Genomic DNA, 24,351 nt, shown 5'->3' on the forward strand with positions numbered 1-24,351 from the left:
AGTTTTTTTTTTCTTTTTTTTTTCAGCCAGGTTTTGACATGCCTTACAATGAAGATGCTATGACTGGGTGGTATACTGGGGGATATACCCAGATGTACACATTTCTAAATGTGCTGTTGACTTAAAATTTTCACCGGATGTTGGAAACAACCAAAGAAATTCATATATGCAAAGAAAACAAATCTAATTAGTTTATAAATGAAGTTATATGTAATAAAATGATATGTCACAGGGAAAAAGTACTGAACACATGAAGAAAGGAAGGTGTAGAAAGGCAGTGAATGCCCAGACAGCAGCTGAAATATCTCACTAGTTAAAAAGCAACCCTGTAAAATGTAAAAATTCATGCTGTAAAAAAAAGATCACTATTGAGTAATTCATGTGACTTCATTCTCCATATGAGAGGCATCTTTAGCCATATAAAGTATTAAAAACATTTCAGTAGTTCAGTACTTTCTTGGTGTCATTCTATTGTTAATAAATATAACCGATTTTTTGACTGTTTTCTTTTATTTTTATGTTTATATTGTTTTGGTTTTTACCAATTCCATGTCAACAGCTCCATCAAAACTATTATTCCCAGGAAAAATGCAAGCATGGTGTGTTCAATACTTATTTCCCCCACTGTGTATTACAACAAAACAAATCACTCATTCTGTAGCGAGATGCTATAATGATATAAAGTGCTGTAAATATCATCAATTGACAGGATTGCTTTTTCGTTATTTAGGCAAGCACAGTGATGAACATGGAGTAGACATATGTTCAGTGAAGTGAAAAACTTAAATGTTAATAATTATAACACCAGAGAGAAGTTAAATGATGTGTGGTGAGCTGTTGTAGCAACTATATGACATTCTAGAAATAGTGACAACAATCCAGATATTGTCTTGATTAAACATACTTAGAAGATAGCTCTCACTCAACATGCTGAAAGAGATTCTTTTTTAACATTGATGGGAGTTAGAGAATAAATAACCTGACAAAAGTCATGTCAACTATCCAAGTTTAGAAACAACAAATAATTACTTGACTTGTAGTTGATCATTTGGTCTCAGAAGTGGCTTATATGAAAGACAAAGGGCATTAGATTACGTTTATTTTACCAAAATAAAATATGTTCATGTCTTGATTTTTAATGATTTAATTAGGACAGTAAGGTCTGACTTTGCTTAGACAAAAGTCTTGTCACCTAACATAATGTACAGTATATAATTTAAAGTGATATTGCAGTGGAAAAAAATAATTATTGATGTGTGTGACTCCAATGAACTTGGAAGACTGAATTCATACATCTCTGCAATGACTCAAATAACTTTTTAATAAAGTCATGTGGAATGGCAAATAAGCAATCTTGCAGGACTCCCAGAGTTCATCAAGATTCTTTGGATTCATCTTCAGTGCCTTCTCCTTCATCTTACCCCAAACATGCTCAATAATGTTCACTTCTGGTGACTGGGCTGGCCAATCCTGGAGCACCTTGACCTTCTTTGTTTTCAGGAACTTTCAGGAACTATCCTGCTGAAGAATTTGCCCTCTTATGTGGTTTGTAATGTAATGGCCAACACAAATGTCTTCATACCACAGGTTGTTGATGTTGCCATCAACTCTGCAGATCACTCACATGCCCGTATACTGAATGTAACCCCAAACCGTGACTTTTTCTTCACCAAACTTTACTGATTACTGTTATTAAACAGAAACTGGGGAATAAAATTTTCAGCAAGGCTAATAATTGTGACTTCATCTGTATATTTATCCTTGCCTTAATTCTTAGTCCTAGACTAAAAATGTTGTCCTCTCTTCTTCTTCATTTGCTTTTTCTTCTTCTTCTTCTTCTTCTTCTTCTTCTTCTTCTTCTTCTTCTTCTTCTTCTTCTTCCTTCTGTTGTTTTGCAGGAACTTACAAGAAAGAAGAGAATCATCTGTTATTAAAGGTTTACCAGATACGAGGCCCAACAGAACAATATTTTAGCAAATTCAAAAATGACAACTGGGCAATGGATGGATATGTAAGTAGCCTAAAAGTAGCTATTATTCAATTTCAAATTGCAGTAGTAACACTACCGCTATTTTAAAAATGTGCTTTTTTTGGCGTAGGTTACATCGGAATCGGAGAAAAAAATGTTTGTTTACCAAGGGCACATTCACAGCAAGGATTTTGGGAAGTTTCAGTTAACAAGACAAGGTATAACATGATTGATTATTAACAATGAAATGTATTTTATGTAAAGGGGTGGTCCAGAGTGTTTTTGTAAGGCTTGGTTGTGTTTATGGAGTGCAAAGCAATGTGTGCTCATTTGTAAAAAAAATAAATAAATAAATCATATTATTTTGTCAGATATCTTACCTTTTATTTTTAATTTTATTCTGCTACTCTGCTAACATGAAAATGACATTGTCGGGGGCGCTAGCGAGCAATGTTTCGATAGGTCGCACTCTACGACAGCTCCTGCACAATCTCAAATAATCAACATTTTGAAGGATTATGTTTTATAATCAATCATATCCTAATTCTAAGTAGCCCAGGGATTTGGTTATACATCAGTGACAAGGTAAAAGCAAGTGGAAAACAACATACCTCGAAAGGAAAAAAGCAAGGTGAAGCAGCCCCTACGACACCGAGCTCACCTGTAAACACCAAACCGACGGCGGAGTCCTCACAACGATCGACAGATGCAACCATCCTGAAGGCCATTAATTCCTTGCGCTCTGACCTTCAGGGCACAAAGATAGAAATCTGTCAAACGATTGATGTCAGAATCGAAGAAATGGTCTCTACCATCCGAGGGGAATTATCCGTTCTTAAGTCGGAGACCCAGGCAGCTATTCAAGCCCTACAATGTGTGTCTGCGCAGCATAGCTCTACTATTGCCGTTCTGGAAAAATCAGCTACGCATACATCAGACATAACTTCCAAACTCCAGTCGGAGGTAAAACGCTTAGGTTCAGAAGTTGAGTTGCTAACAAAAAATTACGTTGTCGGTATAGTCGTATCAGTTCGAGCTTAAATCAGACAGAGCAAATGAAAAGGAAAGTGAAGCTGGATGTTTCATAATGGTGTTTTGTTCTTCTGTAAGTAGAGAAATGTGAGAATAGCTGCATTTTAGCTTCCTTTGCTAACGTCATAACGCTTCTATCGCTATGCCCCTTCGCTGTGTGCTTCCTGGTGTGTAAACGTAAGGGTTTATAACATCATTTACAAGCATGTATTTTTTTCTAGTCTCCAAATGTCATTCGCTGTAGGCTTTGCAAAGCTAACTGTTTGCACTGAACTTTGAGTTTCCCACGTTGAAAGATGCTGCTTATGTTTGCACAGCTACACCCGCAGGCACAGGATGTCAACATGTGGTCAGGTTGACGTTGTACCCCAGTATTGTGGGACATTCTATTTTGTTTGGAAATAAAAATTAGGTTGATGTCAGAAGCCAATGTCAGGCCCTCATCTTTGTCCAACGTCGGACAGATTGCAATTTGGCTACTTTCTAATGCAACCTAAAATCAACAAAATATTAACGTGTCTTCAATATGACGTTGGATTTTGGTTGCCATACCAGACGAATAAATGTGGTGACGTTGGTTTGAAATGTTGGCTTGACACTGGATTTTGGTCACTTACCAACACAACCTAAAATCAACAAAATATTAACGTCATTTAACGTCATTATTGGGAGTCAAAATAACATTGTCCAAAGATGCTGGTGACCTAATATTAACGTTTTAAGATGTTGTGTGTCTTCTGGGACATTACACAAGTTTAAATTATGATATCGTAGTGTACCACCCCTTTAAAGATATTTGTTTAATTAGCAAATCTGAAAGTAAACTTACTGTATTTATTCTTCTCTTAGGTCTTATTACCACCGATATGGATCCAGCCAATCCTTACTATGGCACAAACAGCAGCTCTGTGGCAGCTGCCATTCTAGTGCCCTTTTTTGCGCTTATTTTATCAGGGTTTGCCTTTTACCTCTACAAACACAGGTAAGAGCAGCTGACTTTACAGTCTTTTTTCCATTTGTTGATGTTATTTATCCATAATGGATGTGAATCAGCATTGTGTCGCAGTAGTGATGGGAAACTCCTTTGCCAAAACAGTCATTATGACAAGTGATTAAAGGTATTGGTACTTATGTCAAATTTCTGCAAGCAAAAATAATTAAAACAACACAAATAAGTTCAAATAGATGCAAATCCCAAATGATATAGAGCAAGAAATCGTTCATCGTATTTTCGATAATGTTTGGAGAAAGTCTTATTTGCTTTATTTTGGCTAGAATGAAAGCAGTTTCTTTAGCCAAGTTTTTTAAAACCAATGCTAAAAAAGAAGCATGGAGATTTCCAACGCATACAAAACATTGTGACTAAATTTGTCATGACGCATGACAGTTCCCACGTATTCAAACAATAAACATAAATAATTCAATAAATAAATAAAATTGGCAGGGCTCTATCACAAGGCACAGATGACAGTGAGAGACCCAAAGACCTGACAGCCACCAGGTAAGCCATCAGAAGCTAATACTAAAGGCTTTTAAAGCCATAACTTCATTTTCTCCATTTTATTTGCCATTTAATTTTGTCTTTTATATTATAGAGTGCTGGAATTAGGGCAAAAAAGTTGGCCTATGTACTTGGTTTTTGGCCTAAAATAGCTTGTCATTTCTGTCAACTATCTAATTTGATTAACAAAAACTTATCTTACCTATCTTATAAACTATCTATCTATCTATCTATCTATCTATCTATCTATCTATCTATCTATCTATCTATCTATCTATCTATCTATCTATCTATCTATCTATCTATCTATCTATCTACTTACTTCCCTACATATCCACTAAACTATCATGAGAATTATGAATTATGATGATGCACCAGTCAGTGTTCATCAGTGGATATATTAATTGGGTGTGGATGAATGTCATTTATTTTCATTTACACCATATCTTACGCATATCATAATAAATCATCCACCACCATTCAAAGGAAGGACATGTTTGTGTGTGTGTATGTACTGTCAGTAACATTATTGTCGCCAATATTACTTCCAATTCATGAATCAGCCTAAAAGTACTGTAGAAGGTCAAATCAACTGCAGTGTGCAAAGCTGTGGAATACAATGTTCCACACAGCAAGGATTTCTAGACAACTGGAGACAGATGCAATAGAAATATTGTTATGGTTTTGTGGTACTATAAACAGCTCTGAAATTCTACAAACTGTTCATCTTTGCAATTATATACTAGAAGAATGAATGGGGTGAAAATTACATAGGGTTCAGTGAATTGACATTATTGTTATTATTATTATTATTATTATTAATAGTATTAAATGTTAACTGCTTTTTTAACTGATTATGTTTAATATTCATTGTTTTGCAATTTGGAATTTAACCTGGCTAACACATTTATCACTTCTGGAATAGGATGTCATGTTGTTTTGTTTTATATTTGTAGTTCTTGAAAATTGGCTCAACACAGGCTTATTGGGAATATATTCCTCAGGTTACTTTATTTTTTGTGACACGTAAAATACATTGCTCTAGGTACGTTTTGTTACATGTTTTAGATGACAAATCCACTAGAGGGCACTGTAGTCATTTTGTGTGCGTCTATGTTCCTTGGGGTGCATTTTGTTTAGCCTGATCTCGTGAGGAAACGTAACTATTTTACCTTTTCTCAGTTAAGTGGCTAATTTGTTCAAATTCATATCATGACGAGTTCAGTTAGATTTTTAAATGGAGGCGTGGCATCAAACTCCACCCCTAAACCCAACCAAACAAATTGTACTAATATGTATGCATAAGATCATACAGATTAGCCACTATATCAAAAAGTTACGAATCAATGTGAGAAATCGTTGATTTTGTTGTTTAGATACACGTCCATGAAAATGTGGAGCTTGTCGTACACCCAGTAATCTGACCTAAACCTTTGCCTAAACCCAATACTATATGTATGACTCAAACCCAAGCACTCTTCATTAAATGCAACACTGTACAATGTGAGCTACTGAGCAAGCTGACCACACCAGAAAACCAGTACTAATTGGCACTGAAGTTTTTAAAAATGTAAATTTCCCGCTAGCATTTAAGCACGGTTGAAGGTGTTCTTAAACATTGTGCCATTGTGTTTACATGATGAACAGAAATGACTGTGATTGGCCGTGAAAGACATCAATTCACCGCACTTCACCGCTGTTCACAGAGTGCAAACACAGATACAGGGACAATGGAGCATTTTTAAGACCACAAAGATCAGCTGGTCTGAACTAACATACGAGTGATACACTGAATAATCGACTGATCTAAGTGGCTTTAAAAGTCATTTTTTTTGTTTTTTTTTGGCTTTTTTTGTAATGTATTGCTATTAATTCTATTATTTACAACCCCCTCCCTCACTACCAATTTTAACTGACTTTACTAATTCACTAAATGTACTAATTTGCGGTTGTATCGTCTGAAAGTATTTACAATTAAACTACGCTGAATCAACATAATTAGGTCATTATAGGATGTGGAAATCCCATAATTTTAACATCCCAATGTTACAAGGTATGATATTTTAAATTACAAATCATCCACACTCTTACATTTTTTTTTTTTTTTTTTTTTGGTGTATTTATTTGGTCTGGTGCAAAGAACAACACATAAGTAGTCCTTTATTCATTGATAACATTTCCCTGTAAATCATCAGTGTAAAAAGGAACAGAAGTTGGCTCTATCATACACCCAAGCAAGACGTGTTTGGCACGATTTGTTGCTATTTTCAGACCAGCGCAACAGTAATTTTCACGTTTTGCGTCAAATTGTAGTAGTAACTCAAACTACTAAGAAGTAGTAAACCAATAGGTGTGCTGGTGTAAAAAGGAGGTGTGTTAAGGGGCATTGTTGGTGCGTTGCTGTTTTAAGGAACTGAAATAGAGCGCAAAATCGACCAATTAAAAGCTGGCCTATAAAGTCCAGTGCAGAGCATGTTAGTTATGCACCTATGCAGGTCCAGATGCTTGCACATTGCTTAATACACACAGGATGTACAGCAATACACAAATAACTTTACATATGAATATAATAAAGGATTTAAATGGTAATGATAATTTTCTACATAAATATAAAAAACACTAACTCTATGCCTCATTTCAGGAGGCTTTTTAAGTTTATTCATGATATGCATTAGTATAATGTTTTTTATTAGTAGTAGTATTTTTTTATATGCATATTTATATTTGTTTTAATAAAAACAAGTTGTCCGCCTGTCGGGTTTTGGGGACGTACGGCTTCTATCACCATATGGGGCATGAGAATACGATGTGTGTTTGGATATAACTCATTATTACCGTTCATTTATTTGTTTGCTGGAAATTAGAACTGAATTTAGAAATAGTTTCGAACCAAATCATATCCCATAGTGTTGATTTTACATAGTAACTAAAGTCAAGCGTATGTTGAAGTACATTTTTCACAAAAATGTAGGTGTATGTCCAATGAGCCTGTGTAGGATAATTTTAATGGAACGTGGTGCAATAAATGTAAACAATGTGTGTCCTTTGAAAGAAGTTTTGGTTCATCCTAACCATTTGCCTTCTCTTTGTTTTCACCATTTCTCCAGAACAAGACCAAAAGTTCAGTACAACGGATATGCAGGTCACGAGAACACTAATGGACAGGCTTCGTTTGAGAATCCTATGTATGACACAAACATGAAGCCAACAGAGGCAAAGGCTGTGAGGTTTGACACAACCCTCAATACAGTCTGCACAGTAGTATAGCCTTCATTATCAGCTCTGGACCGGCCTTGTGTGTGTGAGTGTGTGCGTGCGTGTGGGTTTGTGTGTGTGTGAGCAGCAGAACCATGGGTGCCAGATGCCAATACTCCTTTACGACTGACTGCACTTTGCTATCGATGCTCCTAACTTTTATCACAAACTTACAAAGGACAAAAAAAAAATATTGGAGGACTATTTTTTTACTGAAAAAATAAAATGGAAAAAAAAAAAAAACTTTTAAAAGGCTCACTTGAAGCATATTCGTCTACTACTGAGGCCGACATCCTTTCTTGGAGCTGTGGCACTTAAATGATGAAGGTTTTATTTTTTTATTTGATTTTATTTCAGTTTTTTTTTTTATGCATTCCCCCCCTGAAAAGACTTCCTAGGAAAGGTAATGACGTGTCTTTTGAGCGCCACAAAGTTGACGACACAACGTATTTTCTTCAGTGAAGACAAATCACAAAAACGAAAGCAACTGGACTACTGTGGCGTAGCACATTTAATAGATCTCCACCAAGAAAAGGCTACAAGAAACTCAAAGGAGAGACGCTCATCTTTGGGCGGAGGACGAAAAAACGAAACTTCATCGCACAAATTTTGCACTAGTATGAAATGGATATGAAATCAATGTATCAAAACAAAATAAAGGAGAAAAAAATTAATAAAATACAGGGTTTTATTGATCATATGTGTATATACAAATCCGTATCCATAGAGGAGCATGATGTCATGCTATGGCTATCAAGAGAGACTGAGTTTATTTTTGAAATGAAGTTCTGTTTATGTTTACAAGGTGATAAGGACACAACTGAATCTCCGATCATCATTTGTCGATTGCTTTTTTTTTTAATGCGTTCATTACACAGCACATCACATTATTTCTTTGTGTCATTTCTGAAGTAGTGTTGTCACGATACTGGAATTCCATACCAATTGGTACTGTAATTTTAAAAATGTCCATTTATCGTAAACATTTGAACACTGTGAAGCACCAAGGTTATTATGGTTAACGAAACAATGAAAACTAACATTTTAAATAATTTTCATTAACTGAATTAAAAACAAAAACAAATAAAAAATAAAAAAGTAGAACTAACTGTATTGTGTACATTCATAACTAACTGAAACGTTTTTCGTTTTCGTTTTTGTAAATGTATTTAACTATTGTATTTAACTGTATGCCTTTTAGAAGTTAGGCATTTTTAACATGCCTAAGGCTGCATTCACACCAGAAGACCACACACCAGCGGAAGAAGCGTCAAGCGCGAGTTATTTATATGTTAAGTCAATGCAAAGACGCGAATAGACAACCTGCAGTGCTATAAGCGCGAATGAGGTGGCGCGAATGACGCAATTCGTGCGAATGAAGTGATTAACATGCATTTTGTGCAACTCGCTCAAGTTGGAAAATCTGAACTTTAGCAGACATTCCCGGTACGTTAACCAATCAGGAACTTTCTCTTGTAGGGGCGTGTTTATAAAGTAGCGCCTGTTGATGGTGTCCTGGAGGGAAATCCTCCTGCTGACACCGGACAACAGTTAATCAAACTAGGCTCGGCTAAGTCGGAAGCACCGCTGAATGCTTCCATAATCCAAGTTAAGTTTCTAGAGGAGTTGATGAACTCACAGAGCTAGGTGGACCTCTGAAAGGATCTAATGGACACAGACATGGCTCCAAATGAAGCATCGTTGCTATTCAGGCTTTAAAAAGCACATAAACAAAGCTACTCTCTCAATGAAATCCATGTTAGCCATTTGGTAAAGAAACTACAGTCACTGGGCAGACAGAAGCCCCGCCCATGACGCAAATTCACATCTATTGCTCAATGATTTTGAGCTGCGAATGAAGCAAGTAAACTCTTAATGTTTACACGTCTACTTACGTGCGAATAGCACGATTTATGGGCTCTGGTTTTTTTTTTTTTTTTTTTTTGAGGACGGGTAGATGGTAGTGGTCATGTTTCCTCTGAATAAGTTTTAAAATATATATTTATATCTTTGATTGTCTTTTTATTATACAATATTTATTCTGATGATTTTGAATCCTGTATTTAACAAATATCCTTACAAAATAAATAAATAAAACAAAATAATACTGAAACTAATAAAAGCTAAACTAAAACTAAGCAATTTTGAATTATAGAAACTAATAAACTAGCGAATATTCCTCTAAAACAAATTAAAATTAACTGAATTTGAGAATGAAAAGTCAATCGAATCAATCGAACTTAATCATGTGAATCGCATCTCCAGTAACACACTTATTAAGTAACTATTCACTTTTTAACATGCCTAATACATTCATCGGACTTGAAATAAACTAATATATCCTGAGTTATTCAGTTATTAGAATAGTACACTGAAATTATGATCACGATCAGCTGGTTTGTCTATAAGCTGACATGCGAGCGATCCGCTGATGAATTACGACTAACGTTGAAGAATCAGCGCTGTTTTAGAACGTGCTCCACATTGCTCAAATGTCCGCAGGAAATGGAGGTTTTTAAAATATCAGCGCTGATTGGTATCGAATTCCAGTGTGGTGACAATAAGCGCAATTTATAAGTTTGACTTCATAACACTCGCCGATTTTTACCACATTTGCTTTCATTACATGTCAAATATACCTCTTGTGCAGAACATGACTGTATGTTGATGGCGCAGTTCATTCATCAGCTCCGTGCGGACGCCTATACAAGATTTATCTGAGCCCACGAGTTGATGCTTTTCTTCCTTTTATGTTTCTTTTTTTTTCAAGTTTGCATCTCCTGTACTCATTAGAGACACAAAATCAGCGGGCCTAAGATCAACCCTGCTTTCAAAGAAACACTGCCTTATTAGATTCAGAAGCATGACCGGGCCACACCGGTTCCCAATGACCCATATCATTAGTACATTAACCTAGATGAAGAGCGTAGGGCTGCTGGGGTGCATATTCACTGTGATTTAAATGTCATGACCATGCTGAAAACCCAGTGCATGTGCTAAAACTGTAAGTGCTCCCATTTTTCCATGTGAACTATACGTGATGCCTGATGTTTTCCCAAACGCTGTGTTACCATATGCACTGATGGCTTCGAGCATAAACCATGTGCACAATGGCATTTTTGTAGCTTTTGCTTCCGGATATGAGATCTCATTTTCACACTGATTGTATTTGGTTTCCAAAAGGATGCTCTTTTTTGTTGTTGTTGTTGTTGTTGTTGTTGTTGTTGCGTCATGCTTTTTAGCTCATTTCTGTTGGATTCGCCACGTCGAGATAAAGCCCGGTGTTGGTTTTCTTACACTGCGGATGATCCATCTTGCCTTTTCTCAGGCTTTGCTGCAATAATGTTCCTTTGTTGGGTTTCATTTTGTACAGTTTCGTTCCCTCACAACTGTAAACTAGTTTATTTTTTTGTGACTGTCAGGCTGTAAAACCGCATTCAAACCAACAATCGTGCTACTCGCCATTGTCATTCGATCATGTGCTGCTGACTTGAAGTAGGTGCAAAAGATGTTTTTGTACAGAAATATATTTTTTATGCAGAATTTGTAAAACTATTAAATATGCTGTACTTTTTTGATTAAAGTAGGTCGAATTGTTAAAAATCAATGTTTCTACTGTACAAACATGTAAATTAATTGTTTATCTACCCATAAGTATATATCTATGGTTTCAAAAGAATTTTCCAACAAATGTCAATATGTACGAGCTTTTCGGAAGTACTCGGCTCGTATGTGTTCTTTGACGTGAGCGAAATCATGAACCCTAGAGAACTGTACTGCAGATTGTTAAATGACAAATATTTTGAAAAGTATTATTTGAGATAAATATTAAACTTTTCTAAAAGTGTATGTCCTGTTTTTCTTCACACTCAATTACATTTCATGATGCTTACTGTATGTTGATGATAACTACACAATGGCTGCGTCCGAAACCGCATACTTCCATACTGTACAGTATGCTGAAATCTGTATGCAAGCCGAGTAGTATGTCCGAATTCATTGAAGTCGAAAATTCAGCCTGATCTCATGAGGAAATGTAAGTATTTCACGTTTTGACAATTTAGTGGTCAATTCGTACAAATTCGTACGAGTTCAGTCGTACGAAAATGTATGATTTTAAAAAGGAGGCGTGGCACCCAACCCCATCCCTAACCCCAACCGTCATTGGGTGATGAGAAAATCGTACTAAATTGTACGAATTAGATCGTACGAATTCATACGAATTAGCCACTAAATCAAAAAGTTACGAATTGCTGTGAGATTGTGTTGCAGTATGCGAGAAATACCCGGATGACTTACTACTTCCAGCGAGATTCTGGAGTGCGCATCCCATGCACGCAGTGCTATCCCATGATGCCCCGCAAGAGAATTCATAAATAGGACTGAAGCGACGCAACTGACGCAGGTAGGTTACATGACCATGACAAAATGGCGGATGTAGTTCGTCCGAATTCCATTCATACCTTTTACATTCATACTGTGTAGAATAAACTTTTCTTACGGCCGAGTAGTACGTTTAAATTCAAATGCAGTACCTACTGAGTGGTAGGCGGTTTCGGTCGCAGCCAATGCCTGGCGAAAAGGTTAATATTTTGATATAAAGGTGCAGTAGGTGATCGTCTTCAGAAACATTTTATGTTGTGCTGGTTGAAAGTCTCTTCACAGTCCAATAGTACTGATTAAAGTAAATGATCTAAATGTGTTTATGTATTTTAATATTCTGGGTAGGGCATAAGATTAAAAAAAGTTTATCCAATTAAATATTGTCGGGCCGACATCTTCCATAATTCTGATAAGTAGCTCAAACTGTCTGTCAACAAATATAAATTTTTGCGCATCTCAGACTTTCTGCGCATCTCTGTTCACGGATATTCGCCATTAGCGCGTGCCCGCCTGCTTAAGTGCTGCGCGTTCACGACACGTGCACACGAGACACAGGTCGCTGGTTCGAACCTCAGCTCAGTTGGCGTTTCTGTGTGGAGTTTGCATGTGCTCCCTGCCTTCGCGTGGGTTTCCTCCGGGTGCTTCGGTTTCCCCCACAAGTCCAAAGACATGCGGTACAGGTGAATTGGGTATAGGCTAAATTGTCCATAGTGTATGAATGTGTGTGTGGATGTTTCCCAGAGATGGGTTGCGGCTGGAAGGGCATCCGCTGCATAAAAACTTGCTGGATAAGTTGGCGGTTCATTCCGCTGTGGCGACCCCGGATTAATAAAGGGACTAAGCCGACAAGAAAATGAATGAATGAATGTGATGTTATGTTTTAAAACTATTTTGGTTCCCCAAAGCTGATGTAGATGTGCTCCGGTTTCCCACACAAGTCCAAAGACATGCGCTATAGGTGAATTGGGTAAGGTAAATTATCCGTAGTGTATGTGTGTAAATGAGAGTGTATGGGTGTTTCCCAGTGATGGGTTGCAGCTGAAAGGCTATCTGTTGCGTAAAATATGTGCTGGATAAGTTGGCAGTTCATTCGGCTGTGGCGACCCCTGATTTCATAAAGGGATTAAGCCAAAAAGAAAATAAATATTATTAGTAATAATAATAATAATAATAATAATAATAATAATATCATATTTATTATTAATCTACAACAAGAATGTAAGGTTTTATAAAGATATGTTTGACCATTAACCTTTAAATGTATAATTTTGCAGAAATATAAAGAGTGGTCTCTGTGTGAAAGATAAACATGCTGCTGCCTTTCTCTTCAGTACGGTTGGGATTAAATGAAATGAATTGTGGATGTTAACTGTGACAAGATGATTGATGGGCAAGCTTAGGGTGACAGGATGCGCATGCGAGCATGGGACACAATGACAGGAATGTCCATTAAAGACACTATGTTAAGTTGTCTACGCTCCTGCTACATGCTCGAAAGTATGTACTTAGCCATGCTCTGACACAGCACTCACCGTTTTAGTGAGCCCATTCATCTCCAAAACTTCCTGTTGTAAGTGATTGTTAAAATGTTCAATAAAAGGCAAAGACGGGTAGTACAATTATATAGCCTTCTAAAATCCCCAGGTAACCTTTGCAGAGATCACAATTTCACCAGTCAGGGTACATTCAATCAAGATCACAAAACAGCCTTCATTCATTCATCTTAGACCCTTATTTTATCAGGGGTCGACACAGCGGAATGAACCTCCAACTATTTCGGCGTATGTCTTACGCAGCGGATGCCCTTCCAACCACAACAGTATGGGAAACACACTCATACACTACGCCCAAGTTAGTATTAAATTAATTTATACTTGATGTCTTTGGACTATGGGGGAAAACCGGAGCACCCGGAGGAAACCCACACCAACATAGCAAATTCCAGACAGAAATGCTGGCCCAGCGGGGACTCGAACTATACCTTGATGCTGTGAGGTGACAGTGCTAACCACTGAGCCATTGTGCCATCCCAAAATAGCGATCTACTTAATTTAAATATTTCTTTTTGTTAGCTTAAAAATACTCAAATAGCAAACCCCGCGTTGCAAACCCTGTTGAAGTCATGCTCCCTAATGTGCTTTAGGAGCACTCATATACTGCGAGTTAGTCACCTCTGGGGCTCCATGTCAATTAACCTAGACAGCAAGGCAATAAGTAATAGGATCTGGAATAGAACTTGTGCATTGCGAGTGTAAATATTACTGAATTACTTTCATCAAACTTAGTTGTTGATTTAAAGAAAAATTCAGACAAAAGCAGTAATGAAAATCTGATATTTATTTATTTATTTATTTATTTGTTTGATTGTCTTTTTGTTTTTTATTTGTTTTATTTATTTAATTTTGTAGTTTTATTTAATTTATTTATTTTAAATTTTATTTGTGTTTTTTTATGTATTATTTGTTTGTTTGCTTGTTTATTTGTTTTTATTTATTTATTTGTGTTTTAATTTATTTGTTTTATTTAATTTATTTTTATTTATTTAATTAATTTATTTGTTTGCTACTTTCTATTAATTAATTTAAGATCTTTTTTATTTATTTTATTTTTTCATAAAATTTTTATTTCTTATTTATTTAAATGTTATTCATTTATTTATTTGCTTGCTTGATCGTTTTTTGCTTGTTTGTTTGATTTTTTATTTATTTATTCATTTTATGTTATTTTATTTAAATTTTTTATTTTTATCTAATTTATTTGTTTGTTTGTTTTTTATGATATATTCATTTTATTTATTTATTTTTAATTTTGTTTATTTGTTAGTTTGTTTGCTTGTTTTTATTTATTTAGTTAATTATTTAATCATTTATTTTATTTTTATTTATTCATATTATTCATTTTTTATTTGTTAGTTTGTTTGGTTGGTTGGTTTATTTATTTATATATTTATTTGTTTGTTGTGTCTGATTTATGTATTTATTAAATAATTTTTTATATTAAGCTTATTTATTTATTTGTCTATTGTTTTATTTTATTTTATTTTATTTTATTTTATTTTAATCAACATTGCTGATGTGGTTGTAGTGACTAACATGACTTTATGTATAGGCTGCATGATATTTTGGCCAGTCCTTAGAGAAACTGAATTCATGCAGTCTGAAACCCTCGTTCGCTTCTCCGTCATTCACACTCTGCGGCATGCAAAATTAATTCACAACATTTATAATTAAAAAATCTTGCATAACCACTCAACCAAAGTGCTGCACAGAATTTATAAGACCTTGTTTAATAAATCTACAGATGGAAAAGTGTTTGGCTCCGATGAACAATTAGTATTATCTCAGAGATTCTTCATGAAATGATTCAGCCACTAGCCACAAGCTCATGAATATTTATGAATATTATGCATTTATGAATATAGTCCTGTCACATATCAGCATGATGCTGTCATGTCTGCAGTAAGTATTATTATTATTATTATTATTATTATTGTTGTTTATTGTTTTATTATTGCTGTTGTTGGTGATATTGTTATTGTTATTATTATTATTATTATTATTATTATTATTATTATTATTATTATACATTATGTTGTTGTTGTTCTTCTTATTATTATTTATAAACATTATTTTTATTTTTATTACTATTATTAATATTTATGGAGTTTATTATTAATAATAATAATCTTATTATTATTGTTATTATTACTATTATACAGTGTATTATTATTGTTGTTGTTGTTGTTGGTATTGTTGCTGTTCTTCTTCTTCTTATTATTATTATTTATATACATTATTATTTTTTATTGCTATTATTATTTATGCAGTTTATTATTATTTATAATAATCTTATTATTATTGTTATTATTACTATTATACAGTGTATTATTATTGTTGTTGTTGTTGGTGTTGTTGTTGTTGTTGTTGTTGTTGTTGTTGTTGTTGTTGTTGTTGTTGTTGTTGTTGTTGTTGTTGTTGTTGTTGTTGTTCTTCTTCTTCTTCTTCTTCTTCTTCTTCTTCTTCTTCTTCTTATTATTATTATTATTATTATTATTATTATTGCTATTATTATTATTCATACAGTTTGTTAATATTATTTTTATTATTATTATTATCATTATTATTTTTATTATTATTATTATTATTATTAAGAATTATATACAGTAAATTATTATTTTTATCATTATTATCATCATCAATGTTATTATTATTTTTTTTATATCATGCATTATTTTATGCATCCTTAATATATCATCCTGAGATTTCCTTTCCAGCATTGTTAGCATTGCAATAAACACAGTATGTGTACACAGTATGTTTCCAGTTGGTGAAAACACTAGTGCTAGGTTAAAAACATATAAACACAAACATGGCTAGTAAACAGATTATACACCATAAACAGCATTTCATTACTTTAAAACATTTCAAGAAGACATGCATGGAATTCTAAGCAACACTTTCTGCCAGAAGAAAGCTAGTGTTTATGCTGGAATGTAGCGACTCCTGAGGCTTCTGTTCGAAACCTGTCCTTAAAATAGTGTATGAACCCAACAAAAGGATGTTGGCATCAGGTGTAGAAGCTCTCTGCCAAACAAATCATCATTTCGCTTGTCAGTTCTGATAAATGAGGAGGCTTCTCCTAAAATAAGAGCAATCTTAGGGCTTGCTGCTGCTATTTCTTTCATTTACTGAGAGGATACGGTGTACTCAACCCTTTGATGTCAACCTACTTCTGCAACATCAATCTGAGTTTCACTTCACCAGGATGGATGTGTCTTTCCACAGTCTTGACTCCCAAGTCAACCAGTAGATCTGTCATAGTGAAGACACTACCCTAGGTTAGAACACTTCCTACGTGTACTGTAAGATTTAAGAAAGTCACAGTACTATGTGTTGCAGTTATGATCCAATACCAAACATACTGTCACATCTATACTGTTTTGTGTTCTCCCCACTCCCACCAGTTCTGCTTTATTAAAGATGTGTATTGAAACATTTATATTGACATTTAAATTGTATTACATATTGTATTATTATTTATATTGTAACAGAATGAAATGTCTGTCACTTGTTTTTTTGTTTATATTGGAATAATGAAAGGAAAATACTTTTCAAATGTAAACTACAGGGCACTAGAGGGCGCTGGTGGGATACATAGATAAAGGATGAGAAGAAGAAGAGGAAGGGGGTCAGTTTTTTTATGGAACACATGTGCTGTGTCCGAAACCGCATACTTCCATACTATATAGTACGCTAAAATTAGTATGCGAGCTGAGTAGTATGTCCAAATTCATAGAATTCGAAAATAAGTATGCGAGAAGTACTCGGAGGACTTACTTCTTCTGGCGAGATTCTGGATTGCGCATCTCATCAAAGAGCTTAGAATGACCAAGAGGCGACACTCAATAGAACGTTCCATTGCAACAGCAGCGCCCAGCAACAGCCCCGAATTCCGCCATTTTGGAGTGAAAGTGATCGGCCGTCCATTGGATCTCATTACTTTTGCGATGGCAAGCAGCTGCTTTGTTTTTTATTTATCTATTTAAAAAGCGTATTCAAGCTGAGACACAACCTGAAAGACGACAATACAACATTTGTTATCATAATCATCAGCACTTTTAATAGTTTATTTTACAGACTTATAATATGCTGTTGTTCTATTGGAGTTTTCATTCCAAAATGGCCGCCGCGCCCTCTAGTGGCTGTTTCCCAAATTACACTAGAGTGTCACCTCTTGGTAATTCTAAGCTCTTTGATCCCATGCACGCTGCGCTATCCCATAATGCCCCGCGAGAGAATTCATGAATGGAAGTGAGGCGATGCAACTGACGCAGGTAGGTCACGTGATTATGACAAAATGGCGGATGCAGTACGTCCGAACTTCATTCATACTTTTCACATTCATACTGTATAGAACGTACTTTTTCTAATGGCCGAGTAGTACGTTTAAATTCAAATGCAGTACCTACTAAGTAGTAGGCGGTTTCGGACGCAGCCATGGTTCTTTGAGGCTACTTCAAACTAATAGTTATTTTGTGAAGTATTAGTTGAGAAGCCTAGAGTTTTAAGCTCAACCTAAGCACTTCCATAATGTTGTAAGGGTATGATGTCTGATTAATCTTGGACGATTTTTCTTGGAGGCCATCATGCAGTTTCGTTCAATCCAATTTCACTATACAGAAGTGTATGTGACAAATAAAGGCCTGATTAATTGAACTGATTGAATAAAGAAAAAAAAATACTTTAGCATAAATCAAAAGATCACTTTTCACAAAAATGTTACAGAAACACATTCCCCCATCTACAATATAAAACTTTTTTTTCCAATTATCACACAATATCTTTGTAATCACTTAAAAGTTCATTTAATTTACTTAATTTTAAAATAGAAATATAATTCTGCAGAAGTATTGTAACGAGATGTCACACAATGTTCGATTAGCTTAACAATACTAAAATGTCTGCATGAACACTTTGCATATGCGGGACTTTTGCCAGTGTGGAAATATAAATTTCTATCAACCAATTCCAAATGAACAATAATCTACGTATAACTGAAAAGTTATATTCTTTGGTTTTTAATTAGATCATTTCATTAACATCCCAGCTAGGAGGGACATTAACCTTTTGTCTTTCTGATTACAGGCTGAGCCAAAGTAATGCAAATTGTCAGTTTCACAGCATGGGGTGTCTATTGTTTTCTCTTTTCGATCAAATGGTCAGGCGGTTTCTGTCTCCAGAACATGATGAGATTAGACCTGAAAAAGCAGTTTACCCTGCTGACCACAACTCTTAATTTGCATGCTTTGTTTAGCCATATCCCCTCCTCCTAAGAACACAATATAGACATGAAATCTTTGTCTTAAATCAGACTTGTGTGAGACTTGTGACAGACTTGTGAAAGAACTTGCAGACTGCGGACCTCTAGTAGGCTCTTGCAGACACATGGACATCTTAAAGACGCTGTATGACTGCAGATTAACCAACACGTCTCAATAAAGGAATTCTGCTTGTTTCGAGTCTTCTGGACTGGGTTCTCTTCTCTTTTCACTCATTTATTTTTTTTACAACACCAGCTTACATGCGTAATGGAAAGCAAACGCCAAAAGGTTACCAAATGTTTATTTAAAATGCCTTAAATGTTTAGTTTACAATACCTATAGTTCTGTTTTACCAGTCGTTTTGTATTATAGAACTTAATAATGAATGTTCATGAGTTTATTTAAACATATGCTTTAAAATTATGATTCAAGATTTAATATGGAAATTATTTATAAAATCACTTTCGCCTTTCCAGTAATATTTATTTTCGTAGATATTGTAATAAAGAAGGAGTTGTCCAACACTAATGTACACTGGGGTGGTGCCTTTTCAAAAGGTTGACATTTGTACTTAAAGGGTCTATATTGGTAACTCAAAAGTATATAGTAGTACCTAAAAATTTTAAGAGGAACACTTTTGTACATTTTAGGTACCAATATGTACCCTTAAGGTGTTAATTTGGACCTTTAAGGTACACATTTTCACCATTTGAACATGTAACAGCTCGCATACTCTTATTTCTGAGAGTGTGCATCTTTATGAGAACAGTTGTGTACCTGCATTTCAATTGTACCATAAAAGGTACAGAACAATATCATAAGAGGTCTTTCTGTACCATATAAGGTACAACTTTTACAAAGGCACAAAACTGTTCCTTAAGGAACGTTATATGTATCACAGTGTACCTTTTTTTTCTGAGAGTGTAAAATATTTTAGATGTGTTTAAATCTGAAACTGGCACCTTCATGGACTGGATCTAGATAATATAATATGGCATCTTCGCTAATTAGAAATTAGATATATGCTAATTATGTTAATAAAAAAAAAGTAATAAAAGTGTTTTTCTGTGTAGTGATGTGCTACACTCTCAGAAATAAAGGCACACGAGCTGTCACTAGGGTGGTACCTCTTCAAAGGTTACAAATTTGTACCTTAAAAGTCCATATTAATACCTCAAGGGTACATATTAGTACCTAAAAAGTACAAAAGTGTTCCTCTTAAAATTTTTAGGTACTAATATACTTTTGACGTACCAATATTGACCCTTCAAGTCCAAATGTGTTACTTTTGAAAAGGTACCACCATTGACAGCTCAACTACCTTTATTTCGGAGAGTGTACAATTACTTCTAATTATTATTAGCAGTAGTAATTGTACTACATTTTACTACATGTACTACATTTTAATCACTCTGAATTAATGAATGAATCAATAAATCAATCAATAAAAAATGGAATTCAGTGTCTATTTTTAGCTGTTTCCTGATGTTATACAGGAACAAATGGAGGATGAGTAAAATTATGACTAAATATAATTAAAGTATATAAAAATATAACTATCCCCATAACTATGGAGGATAGTTAAAGGAAATAATAAAATAGAAGGCATATTAACATGGTTGAGAATGGGACTCACAGGTTCAAATAAAACATTACGTTATATAGGGAAACAACCACCTGGATTGTGTGATCATAGTCAGGAGGAGGAGTCAGTCGAACATGTTTTATGTCACTACAAGAAATTCAAAATAGAAAGAGAAATATTAAAGAAAGAAATTATAAAACAAAACTCCTTTGAAATCAGCATAAAAATTATACTTGGGGGATATAACAATGAAATTTTAGTGAACTATCTAAGAAAAACAGGAATAATTCACAGAATTTAAAAGAATAAATGTTTAGGTTTATATGTTAATAGGTTTTTTTTTCCCTTCTCTTTCTTTGGGAAGTTAACTCAAGCTTACACTCCAGTATAGTAGGTGGCAGTAATGCACCTAAATGTTGGTTGCCAACCGCCATAAAACAACAACAAAGAAGAAGAAGAAGAAGAAGGGTGTTATGTGGTGGGTGGAAGAGAGTGAAGTTGACTGAACTGTTGCAGTGCGGTGAAAGTCAGAGAAACCGGGACAAAGTAAACTTAACGACTGGCTTTGAGAAATAAAAAGCAAAAGTACATAACGAAGCAACGGAGCAAAGACCGCTGTCTTGTTACTGAATAGCTCGTGACTACTGTGAAAGAGTGCTTCATCAAGCACTTCAGGGCAGTGTGTCCTGAGCAAAATAAACTTACCGATTTATTTCGTTTGCATGGAGTCAGCTGCCGAAAGCCTTTATCCCGCAGTCGAAAGTGTCGGAGGTTCCTGTGGCTGCTACTCACTGGCCAGGCTCGCCGACGCCCTCGTCCTTCACATCCACATTCACCATTCCCCTTGCGTTTGCCTTGAAACATCCGCTCTGTGGGTAAGAAGCAGACGTTTTCGTCGTCTTTGCCCAAATTCTCATTTAATTTCTCTTGTTTTGTTTTCTTTCCGTACTATTATTATCATTATTATTTTTTCCCCGTTTTCAAATTCTGTTACGAATCTGCTGATCTGAAATAATTTGCATTTTTTTCTTTCACTTTTATTTGAGTTAAGTGCCGAGGGTTTTGTGTTCTTGTGATTATTTTTCTATTGTTTTTTTTGTCGTTGATACTGCTGTTTGTGTGTAAAAAAGTACAAAGGTTTTTTTTTTTTTTTGATGAATACAAACTTTATTTAGACAAATGCAGCAATTGTCTGAGTTTTTTCTGGTTCTCGTTTATTTATTTATTTATTTATTTAATGATTTATTTATTTTTGTTGGGTTGTTTGTTTAATATCTGGTGCCTGGTGGTGAGAGCTAGCCGTGCTACATTTCTTTAAAAGTTATTTTGACACATTCTGTCTGGCGCCCAAGCTAAATAATTTAAACTATGATACATTTTTTGTAATATTTGTTTAATTATTTTTGGGATCATCGTTCCTATACCGCCGTTACAGTGTTATTTTTAAACTGATGCTGCAGTCTTCCGAGTTAATGTTAATATGAATGGTGTTACTGAATTGAATTAAAAGTATGATCAGTTTATGCCAGAACAGTCTTCCTGTTCTCATCCTTAGAACTCAAAATGATGTTGCCGGGGACAGTGAGGGCCAAGTGAGCTTATCTTCAAACAATTCTGACCTCCTTAACTTTCATATTTATTTCACATGCTTAAATAATTGAATAGACACTTACATTTATTTTCAACCATTACAAAGCCCAGCGAAATCAACTAAAATTGAATTCGGCTAATCTGCACACTCAGTAAAGATGTATTTTCTGCTGCAACATGTTTAATCACCAGGCTGCTTTTATGAACTGAAATATGCATACTATATTAATTATTGAAATGTGATGGCTGCAAACCGTAAATGTGCTTTCTGGCCAAATTGTGATGACATTTTACAGCCAGTTGAGCTGATAAAACCTAAATGACTACTTCACGCAGAAATTAAAATTCTGTCATAGTTTACTCAAGCTCCAGAAGATTAGTGTTTTTGTGTGCCATACAAAGAGATTTTTAAGAGGGAATGTTCCTTCAGCTGTTTTCAAATATAACACACATATTATGCAAGCACTGGCCACTTTATTAAGTAAACTTTACTACCGAGTTGAACCCTTCCTTTGCCTTCAGAACTGCCTTAATCCTTTGTGGCATACATTCAACAAAGTACTGAAAATATTCCTCAGAGACTTTGGCCTATATTGACATGATAGCACCACGCAGTTACTGCAGATTTGTACATCTATGATGCGAATCTCCCGATCCACCACATTCTATTGCTCTTTTGGATTGAGTTCTGGTGACTGTAGAGTCTTGAGATGATTCAAAACATGATCATGGTCAGCAACAATACTCAGGTAGGCTGTGACATTGACACAATGCTCAATTAGTACTAATGGATCCAAAGTGTGCCAAGAAAATATCCCCTACACCATTACACCACCACTACCAGGCTTAACTGTTAAGCAGGATGGATCCATGCTTTCATGTTGTTGATGCCAAATTCTGACCCTACCTTCCGAAAGTTCTCATCAGACCAGGCAACATTTTTCCTATCTTCTTTTGTCCAATTTTGGTGAGCCTGTGCGAATCGTAGTCTCAGTTTCCTGTTTTTAGCTGACCGGAGTGGCACCCAGTGTGGTCTTCTGCTGCTGTAGCCTATCTGCCTCAAGGTTCGACGTGTTGGGCATTCGGAGATGCTCTTCTGCAGCAGTTCGTCTTGACCATGTCTACTTGCCTAAATGCATACTGTGGAGAAAAAGAAATTTATTTTTATTACTTTTGTCTTTGTTTTTATTAGAAAAAAATGTTTAGACTAACAACAGATTAATCAATCTTTTTCTTTTGTATGATACCGTATATTGACCAAACATACTTCTGTTGCTTACTTTACACATCAGAAGCCAAAAAAATTAAATAAACAAGTAAATAACAGAGTGAGAACATGGTAAGATCTGAAATTGTTGTAAAAAAAAAAAAAAAAAAAAAAAAACAGGCGAGGGCTTTTCTTTTTCTAGATTGCTTTTCAAAACACTGTCAGTAGGGTTTAGGGAAGTGGGTGGGTGGGTCAATCAGTGCTTTTGAAAACACTGTTGGTTGGGTTTAGTGAAGGGTGGGTCAGTCGATGTGGATTTACGTGAGAACAGCAGGCACAAATGGCACTTGCGAGATAAATTTAAGATCTCAAAAAGCCTACACAGTGGCCTCTGGTGGATATGTAAAAAAAAAAAAAAAAAAAACGAAAAAAAAAAAGTATTTTCTGGGATGCATTTTTGCCACTCTCCATAAATGTATATAGGGCTACGTTTTCAGAATAAGCCTGGGTTGACTAAACTGCTCTTTTAATTGTATTACTTAATGGTGGCTAATTTGGTTCTTCAAACAACTTTTTGAACCTGATTACACTATCTGAATTAAGTTATCTAAGATCATTGTGTGCTAATGTTTACTGTGAAGGGCAGCATAACAACATCTAAGATCAAGACTATTATATTTAGCACTTCATTTTAAGAGTTCACACTCAGCTAATGATTGATCATAAAGCTTGTTTGACATGCTGTCCTGGGAGAGAGCCCTGAGCTCATAAGACTCCCGAGCCCAGTGCTCCCTCCCGTTTGCAAGCTGAGAGGGGAATTTGAGCTCAGGTAGATCTCGAGAACTCCCCTGCTGTAGTGGCTAATGAACAGATAGTGATTGCTCTTAAGAGATAACCATTTACTAGGAGCATATAGTGCTGATTTGGATAAGTCAATTAACTTAAGTTGCATGTTTTTGGACGGTGGGAGGAGACCGTGGAACCTGGGGGAAACCCACTTGAGCATGGG

General features: G+C 35.2%; 1 protein-coding gene and 1 long non-coding RNA gene across 2 annotated transcripts in view; one reads left to right on the forward strand and one right to left on the reverse strand.

Moving 5' to 3' along the window:
- LOC101885457 (CUB and sushi domain-containing protein 1) overlaps positions 1 to 11,604 on the forward strand; it is a 219,117-nt gene extending 207,513 nt beyond the window's left edge. The window contains exons 44-47 of the mRNA XM_073920566.1: positions 1,899 to 2,011; positions 2,100 to 2,187; positions 3,851 to 3,983; positions 7,610 to 11,604. Coding sequence (XP_073776667.1) covers positions 1,899 to 2,011; positions 2,100 to 2,187; positions 3,851 to 3,983; positions 7,610 to 7,769 — 494 coding nt within the window. The 3' untranslated portion in view covers positions 7,770 to 11,604. The remainder of the gene's footprint in view (positions 1 to 1,898; positions 2,012 to 2,099; positions 2,188 to 3,850; positions 3,984 to 7,609) is intronic.
- Positions 24 to 23,278, reverse strand: LOC141377114 (uncharacterized). The gene is made up of 4 exons (XR_012389121.1): positions 23,043 to 23,278; positions 21,251 to 21,414; positions 2,622 to 2,716; positions 24 to 1,865 (listed from the first exon to the last, which is right to left on the reverse strand). It is a non-coding gene; the product is annotated as an uncharacterized lncRNA (long non-coding RNA).
- Positions 23,279 to 24,351: the final 1,073 nt, after the last annotated feature.

This window comes from Danio rerio, chromosome 13, assembly GCF_049306965.1.
Source record: "Danio rerio strain Tuebingen ecotype United States chromosome 13, GRCz12tu, whole genome shotgun sequence".
NCBI lineage: Eukaryota > Metazoa > Chordata > Actinopteri > Cypriniformes > Danionidae > Danio > Danio rerio.